This window comes from Oryzias melastigma, linkage group LG2 (genome assembly GCF_002922805.2).
Source record: "Oryzias melastigma strain HK-1 linkage group LG2, ASM292280v2, whole genome shotgun sequence".
NCBI lineage: Eukaryota > Metazoa > Chordata > Actinopteri > Beloniformes > Adrianichthyidae > Oryzias > Oryzias melastigma.
This window is the reverse complement of record NC_050513.1, coordinates 1,428,556-1,436,505: the sequence shown is the minus strand read 5'-3', so window position 1 is coordinate 1,436,505 and position 7,950 is coordinate 1,428,556. Positions and strand designations below refer to the sequence as shown.

Here is a 7,950-nt window from a genome sequence, read left to right as displayed (position 1 = left end):
CAGGAAATGCAATTTTTCTAGTTTTCTTTATTTCTTTAATTCAATTAGTATTTTTTGTCTTTTTTTATTTTTAGTTTTTTTTATTTAACCCTGGAGAAACCATGGGGTCAAACTTGGGTACTGTTGCTTTTTATTAATTTATTTATTTTTAACTTTCAATGTTTATTAATTTTCTTTTCTTAATGTTTTTTATTTCCTTTCCTTTTTAATTTTTTGGCTGCTGTTAACTCCTGCTACTCAAAATGGAAAAAAGACCCTGTAAAATGAACTTAAAATCCTGAAGGAAATTGTTCTTGGATTCTCCACGGTTACATTTTTATTTATTTTGTCAAAAGTTTTCAACTTTTGTTTAAATTGGAATAAATTGGCTTTACATGAAATGATTTTTTTAGCTCCATATTTCTGCTTCCAGCCCTCCTTAACCTCAGGTGTCCCTCAGGGCTCTTTATTGCTTTATTCTTGATTTTTAAAAAAACAGTTCCTCCTGTTTTGGATTAGATTAGAATTAGTTCCTCAGATCTTCTCCATTCACATTTCTGTTCCCTCTTCCTGCTTCGGCATGGTGGTGGTGGTGGTGGGAGGGGGTCATTCATTGCCCGCACTCCACTGACATACAGACCAACCAATCTATCTTTAATTCTGAGAACAAGTTCCAGAGAAAAAGACAATCTATGTGATGGAATTAGAATGAAAAAATGAGTAAAAATGAGTAAAAATGTTTCTATCTGACAGAGAGTAGAAAAGCTAATGTATTCTTTATGTATAACTTGTTTAAAATAATCTAGTTTTTGTCCACATGGTCCTCACTCATGAGGACAACGGGCTGAAATGGTCTGCAGTTAAATGTGTGGAGAAGAGTGCAGCTGCTCCTCCTCATACCTGTGACAGAGGACACTCCTTCGCCAGAGCGCTCTGGTTGCTCTCTCTGAGCAGCTCCTTCAGGGCGTTCCTCACGGTGGCGTGAGTCCACTGCTCCGACGGCAGATCCTCCAGACGAGCAAAGCTGCAGAGAGACCACATGTCGGTCTGTCTCTCCCGCTGTCTGCTGGTCCAGCAGGAGTCTCTGGACTGACCTCTGGAGGAGGATCCTCAGCGTCACCATGTGGTAAACGTCCAGCAGCATGTCGGCCACCGTGGCCTCTGGAGCGTCTGTCAGGTAGTGGATGGGCATCGGGTTCCACCGTCCTATCTTGATGATGCCTGCAGAGCAAACCAGAAAAGCTCTTCAAACTTCTCCAAGATCCAAACATCAGCTCATCTTTGGGTTGACCCCTTCCTGCCCTCAGCTGGAGGTCAGGTCAGATCATGTGGGGTGGATCTGTGACAGCTTCACGGAGATCTTTGATCTCTGATCGTTTTTGTTAACGATTGATGTTGGATAAAGTTTGACAGGAGGAATCCCTGAACAAACGGGAGATGTTCAAAACAAGTTTCTGATGAAGAGCTTCCAAACCAACATCTACCAGAGTGCTCAAAAAGGAAGCTGCTGCAGAGGAGTCGGTCACTATGGTTACCACAGCATCCTCAGTATGTTCAGACAGTCCGAGGACATCTAGACTTGACGACTTTTCTGGAGGTTTGGTGCGTTTTCCTTCTCACATCAGTTCAGATCTTCTCTATTAGAAACACTTGAGGGATTTTAGTCATTTATTGCTCCAGTTCAAACAATCCCAGACCGGCATCAGGATTAAAGTTAGAAAATGTCAACGTTCAGACATGCTTTTGATGTGCTGAGGAAAACTGCAGCTCTTGTGAACGAAGCGGTCTCAGTTTTCAAAGTACAAACATTTACAGGTTTAATCAAATAATCCAACAAAGTTGGAGGTGAAACGATGTCCAGTTTTTCTGCAGCAGCAGCAGCAGCAGCTGCAATAGCAGCAGCATCAACCCACATCAAGCTGCTTTTTGAGCAGCCAAAAGGTGCAATTAAAGAAAAAGCTACACATTAAAAATACTCCTCCAAACAAAAGGAGTCATTTCATCGCAGAGCGAAGAAACAAGAACTCCGTATAATTTTGGTCGTGACCACAGTCGGGGAAAAATGCTCGACTACAGCCAAAAAATATTTATTTGAGAAGAAAAAAGCTCATTTCTCCAAACAAAACCTGAATGTTTGGGGGAGCGGGGGGGTCTCAGGGCGTTGGCAGCTCGGTCAGATTGCCCTATGTTTATGGGACAAACCAGGAATGTGACTGTGTGTGCACGTGGGACGTGCACTCTGGTGATCCCTGTCTCTGATCACAGACTGATGGGAACATTTTTGCAACCTGAGATGCTCAGATAAATTTTATGGAGTTTTTGCTGAGATATTATCTGATAAAAGGAGGAAAAAAATATCTCTGAAATGAATCTTCTGCTCGTGGAATTGTCTCCAGATTCATCCGGAAACGTCTCCGGATTCATCTGGAATCATCTCCGGATTCATCCGTTAATGTCTCCGGATTCATCGGAAACCGTCTCCGGATTTATCTGAAATCGTCTCCGGATTCATGGGGAATTGCCTCCAGATTAATTCGTTAATGTCTCCGGATTCATCGGAAATCGTCTCCGGATTCATGGGGAATTGCCTCCAGATTAATCTGGAAACGTCTACGGATTCATCTGGAAACTGTCTCCAGATTCATCTTAAATAGTCTCTGGATTCATTTGGAATCATCTCCGGATTCATCGGAAATCGTCTCCGGATATATCGGGAATCATCTCTGGATTCATCTGTAAAATTCTCCAGATTCATCCGAAATCTTCTCAGGATTAATCCAGAATTGTGTCCGGATTCATGCAAAAACATCCCAGGATTCATTCAGAATAATCTCCTGATTTCTCCAGAATTGTTTCCAGATTCATCAATAAAATATCAGGATTCATTGGGAATTGTCTCAGGATCCATTAATATATAATCTCCTGATTTCTCCGGAGTTGTCTCCAGATTCATCGGCGGTTCTGATTCCAACAAGAATGAGTAGCTGAATATTTTCAGAGTTTCTTTCTCAGAGAGTATCTTAGGTTTTTAAGTCCCACTCCAATAAAAATTGTGGGTTTTATTTAACATGTTCTCGTAACTTTTTTCTTATGTTGAGAGAAAAATGATTCTCAAGAACATTTATAAAATAATTTAAGATTAGACTTTTGTTTCTGGGTATTTCTTTATTCATTATGATGGATCGGGAGCAGATGAAAAGGTGTGATTAAAAAAAAAGGCTTGAATTCATGACACAGCAATTAAAATGGAAACAATAGAGCTGTTTAAAACACGGCTTTGTTCTGAAAGTCTCATCAGCCAATCCAAGCAGTTGTTTGATGAGATGAAGAACCGGCTCTGTGGTCCATCAGAAGCAGCATCAGGCTGGAGAACTCGCCTCCAGGAGCGTGGTACTCACCTCTGGCCTGAGCAGCTGAGCTGTGGGAGTATCCCAGAGCAACCAGAGCCGTCTCCACCAGCTGGGAGAAGAGGACGTCCCTCCGGACCAGCACAAACTCGGCGTGATGATCACCACGCCCCTCGCCGTCTCCAGCTGCGTCTGCGTGCTCCACCACGCAGAAGACCGGGATCATCAGACCTGCAGAACAACAGACGTTCAGACCACTGAGAACGGAGCCCGTCCTACCAGCAGGGGGCGTCTGGAACAGGACGTCTGCACCTCCCCCAGTTCTCCAGCAGGATCTCCTCTTTTCATTGGTCAACATTCAGAAATGATTCGGGTTCTGAACCGTCTCTGTGAGCTGGTTCACTGAAACGTACCCGAGCAGCGATCCAGAAAAACCAACTGGACTCTGGACCGGTTCCTCTAAACGTGTCAACGTCGAGGCCCGGGGGCCGGATCCGGCCCTCCAGATCATTTTATTTTATTGTTATTAATGGCCTGATGTTATCTTACACTCATTTCTAACTTGTATAATTTTGACAAAATATAGCCAAAGTTATTTAAGGTTTAAGTTGATTTATTATGGAATAATATTTCTACCTTTTTATTATTCGTAATTATTTTAATAAGTTATAGTTTTAAAAAATTTGTTTAGTGTGTTAAAGAAATGTCTGCAAACAGAGGTTTTAGGAGAGCTGGTTCCAGGCCCGGTTCTTGGACTGAGCATGAGGACAACGATTGGATTTTAAAATAATCATCAATGCATCCCAGATCTGATTTTTTTTTTTTTTTAATGGTTCTCTTTACTACAAGACAGACTTTTCTCCACCAAAGTCCATTTTTAAGTAAAGATCAGATCAGTAAATTTCTTTAACTTTAGAGAACATAAACCTTCTGACATGAAAAATATTTGGTTTAAAAACCAAAAATCTTTCACAGAATCAAGAGAAAATGTTCCTGAAATCAACAACCGTAAATAAGACAAAGTGATGTTTTATCATCAGACCAGCTTTAATGAAACACTCTGACTCACTTCAGACTAAATAAGTTGTGTCTAGCTGGCCACACTTTGTCATTTTTAGGAATTTGTTTTGTTCCAACACATTTAATTTTGCTGTGACAGAACTTGCACACCGCCTGACGTTTATATTGACCATCATCACTCTGAAAGCCAAAATGCTTCTAAACGGTCACCTCCAGTCCGGCCCGTCGGACAACGAGACCGAAGCTCAGACATGTTTGTGTGCTCTTCAAAATGTAGCTCCACTTTTACTTTAAATCAAATACAGTTTTTGATTATCTAAAACGATTCAGAATAGTTTATAGATCATAACAATGCTAAAAAAATAAAAATGCCCCCCTCATTGCAGTGAACTGTGACTGACTCTGGTCTGGGGGAGGACCTCTCAGACGACCTCTGACCACAGAAAACACTTCAACACAACATCCCGTCATGTGTTCACACCTCCCAGAGGCCTCAGCGGGGAGCCGTTTAGTCGGCGGGGTGCGTTTGCCGGGCTGCCGTTCACCTCAGCATGGCTCGTCTTGGTCTGGGGGGGGCCGCCGAAGGCTGGACTCTCCCCTCTGTCCTTGGGGCTGTCGCTGTCCTGAAGCTGGGGGCTCCCCGGCCCCCCCTCTGCACCTCCACCCTGCTCCATCAGCAAACAGACTCTGTGAGGAGGAGGAGAAGCTGGGGGGGGAGAACAGAGTACTGTCAGGATTCATGAGAACCTCCTGACCTTCAGTTTGTGTGGAGTTGGATCTAAACAGCTCGGCCTCATATTTACGGGGGGGCACAACCGCAGACTAAATACAGACCTGTTTATCATCCTAGCAAACACCACAGGTTAAGATGAAAGGGGGGGGTGAGGGATCCAGGGATGGACAAGACTGGAAAAACTGCTCATATTTATACAAAACATTATTAGTCTCAAAACAGAATAAACTGTTTTTTGTTGTTGTTTTACTTCAGTCACGTTCCAGCCCCTGACCCGCGCCGCGCTCCTCGCCGTTATACAGCATGATGGTTATTTTTTCTGGACTCTTACAAAGAAAAATAACCGTCTGACTTTAAAATCAGACTCATGTTTTCACAAAATAAAGTCAAATCTCTTCAGAAGCACAAAGAAAACCATCGTGTAGAGAAGATTTGTCAGCTCTTTTCCTTTCAAAATAAAAGCACAGAGGCCTATTGAACTTCCTCTCCGACCATCTTTTGATTTATTTTCTTTGATCTTCCTATTATGATGATCATTTTTAGTCAAAAACAAATCTGTCAATAGTATCAGAACATTCACCACAATTCTATTGATTACTCAAAGAATCATCTTGGTCATGAACAGGATTTTTGATGATATTTTAGCCAGTTTTTAAGCTGCTTTTGCATTCAAAGGAAACAAACAGCTCAACTTTGAGATTTATTGAAATGAAAACTTTCATAATGGAGTTTCTGCAGTTGTGTTAAACACCACACTGTCTGTAACACAAACTTAACACAATTTTCTGCCAATTTTAACTTCATTGTTGCTGAAACGTTCTGCTAAATTTCTTTAAAGTTGACCCTTTTTTGTAGCATCCTCCTTAAATTAAGTTTCTGAAATAAAAAGCCCAAAAATTACTGTTTCCTCCAAAAACAGAGAATTGCTCTTTATCACCATGACAACCAACAATCGAGCTTCATGCAGCTGAGAGTTCTGAGGTGGATCAGACAGAAACACTCGTTAAACGGTAAAGACAGCACGTCCAGCGGGGGGCAGTGTCCTCTATTTTTCGTTCTTTCCCACTAAAGTGGCAGAAATAGAAATAAATCTTCATCTTGAAATGCTTTTTCTTATTTCTATCGCTTCTAGAGATCACAGCAGACAAACAGACTCTGGTTCGGTTCTGAGAGCTTCAGTTCTGCATGCAGAGGGGTTCTGTGGGACGGTCCAGGGATTGCAGATGTTCCTTCCTCAGCATCCCTCTGGTCCTCCCTCCTCTCCTAATCCACTCTGATCTCTGTCAGATTACACTCTCAAACAAAGACGTCCAGAAACATCTGAACTCTGATCCAATCAGAACCAGAGAAGGTCTTCCTCCTGATCTCCTGTGAGAGCATCATCAGCCCTCGAACGCCGTCACACTCACCGTCTGGAGTCAAATAAACACATTTCTGAAATATTTGGGGATTATTATGACCCCCCACACACACACACAGTTTTTCCTCTAACCAGAACAATTATCAAGCCATTAATGAGGCGACAGAAAACTGTGGAGCCAGAAGATGACTGTGGTGTTTGAAGAACAGAGGAAGCTGCCAGATGGGAAACCGATCCAGAGGCTTTTATGAGAAAAGCTGCAGTTTCAGAGTCAGAGGAGAGAACTTTTCCATCACGGAGGTCCAGACTTCATTTGGTTCTGAAGACTTTGATGATGTTCTATTTATACAAGAAGTGTCATGTCAGAGTCCAGAGAGGAAGACTCCTTCACCTTCATCTGATCTGCAGGAAAACTAACCTGGATTTCACCTGAAGAGGAAGAGGAGCTAAACTGAAGATGCCGCAGAAACACCTGAATGACCAGAAATAAATCAAATCTGAAAGGATTTAGGTCAAAAGACCTAAAAGTTTGTTTAAGCGCTTCATGAGAGGAAAGTTAAAAACAAACATGACGACTAGAATCAGATGAGAACAGAAGATCTTTAGTTCAAACCTTCACACAGAGAGATTCACCTGCAGTCTGAAAAGACATGATGATCTGAGCTGAATCTCCAGAACATTCCTGAGGAGAACAAGTCCAGAAGGATCTGTGGGTCTAAAAACCAGAGGGAATTTTAAATGAAGAACTCCGGAAAATCCCGCAGAACCATCCGGAGTCTGAATGTCTCTGAGATGAAGATCTCTGTCTAAAAGAAGAAAAACTTTCTGAGCGTTAAAATTAAAATGAAACATAAATCAAATCAGGAATAATCCTGAAGAACCGCTGAAAGGACCCTACAGACTCCAGATCTCCTCCTCATCACATGGTTCATGTTCTCCTCATGAGGACATGCTGCTCCTCTGGATGTCTCTGGTCTGCACAAACCTGCAGACCCCCCCATTCCCGCAGGTGAACTGAATGAAGCAGAAGAACCCACGAGCGCCGACAATCAGCTGATCTGACAAATGAAGCTCGCGCTTTGGTTTCAGAGGTTTATGATCGGAATAAACCAAATGCGTAGATGAAGATGAAGATCTTTGTCTTCATTCTAAACGCACAGAAACTTCTGATTCCATGCGATCTTTGAAGAAATCAAACCTCCAGATTCATGAGGAAATCCAAACTCTTCATCTGTTCACTTCCATGAAGGAGCTTCACTCACTCTGCAACATCTCAGTGCGCGCACGCCAAAACCAGCTCCATCCTTCAGCGACGATCCAGCCTGAGTGGAGGAGAACTTCCCAAAGTCTGCGCGCGTGACAGAGTGATGGGGCTGACGGAGGAGCAGCGGGATGACAGGAGGAGGAGGAGGAGCTGGAGGAGGAGCAGCGGGATGACAGGAGGAGGAGGAGGAGCTGGAGGAGGAGCAGCGGGATGACAGGAGGAGGAGGAGGAGCTCGAGGAGGAGCCT

General features: G+C 42.9%; 1 protein-coding gene across 2 annotated transcripts in view; it reads right to left on the bottom strand.

The window, feature by feature from the left end:
- The window catches only part of LOC112136796 (DNA-binding protein SATB2), a 16,066-nt gene extending 8,263 nt beyond the window's left edge, over positions 1-7,803 (bottom strand). Inside the window, exons 1-5 of one of the 2 annotated variants that reach the window (XM_024258698.2) lie at positions 7,702-7,803; positions 4,828-5,052; positions 3,378-3,557; positions 1,074-1,200; positions 880-1,003 (exon numbers count right to left, since the gene is read on the bottom strand). In XM_024258698.2, the coding sequence (XP_024114466.1) occupies positions 880-1,003; positions 1,074-1,200; positions 3,378-3,557; positions 4,828-5,052; positions 7,702-7,711 (666 nt within the window). In that variant the 5' untranslated portion in view covers positions 7,712-7,803. Of the gene's footprint in view, positions 1-879; positions 1,004-1,073; positions 1,201-3,377; positions 3,558-4,827; positions 5,053-7,701 lie in introns of those variants that run through there. The other variant, XM_036214457.1, reaches the window with a different exon arrangement.
- Positions 7,804-7,950: the final 147 nt, after the last annotated feature.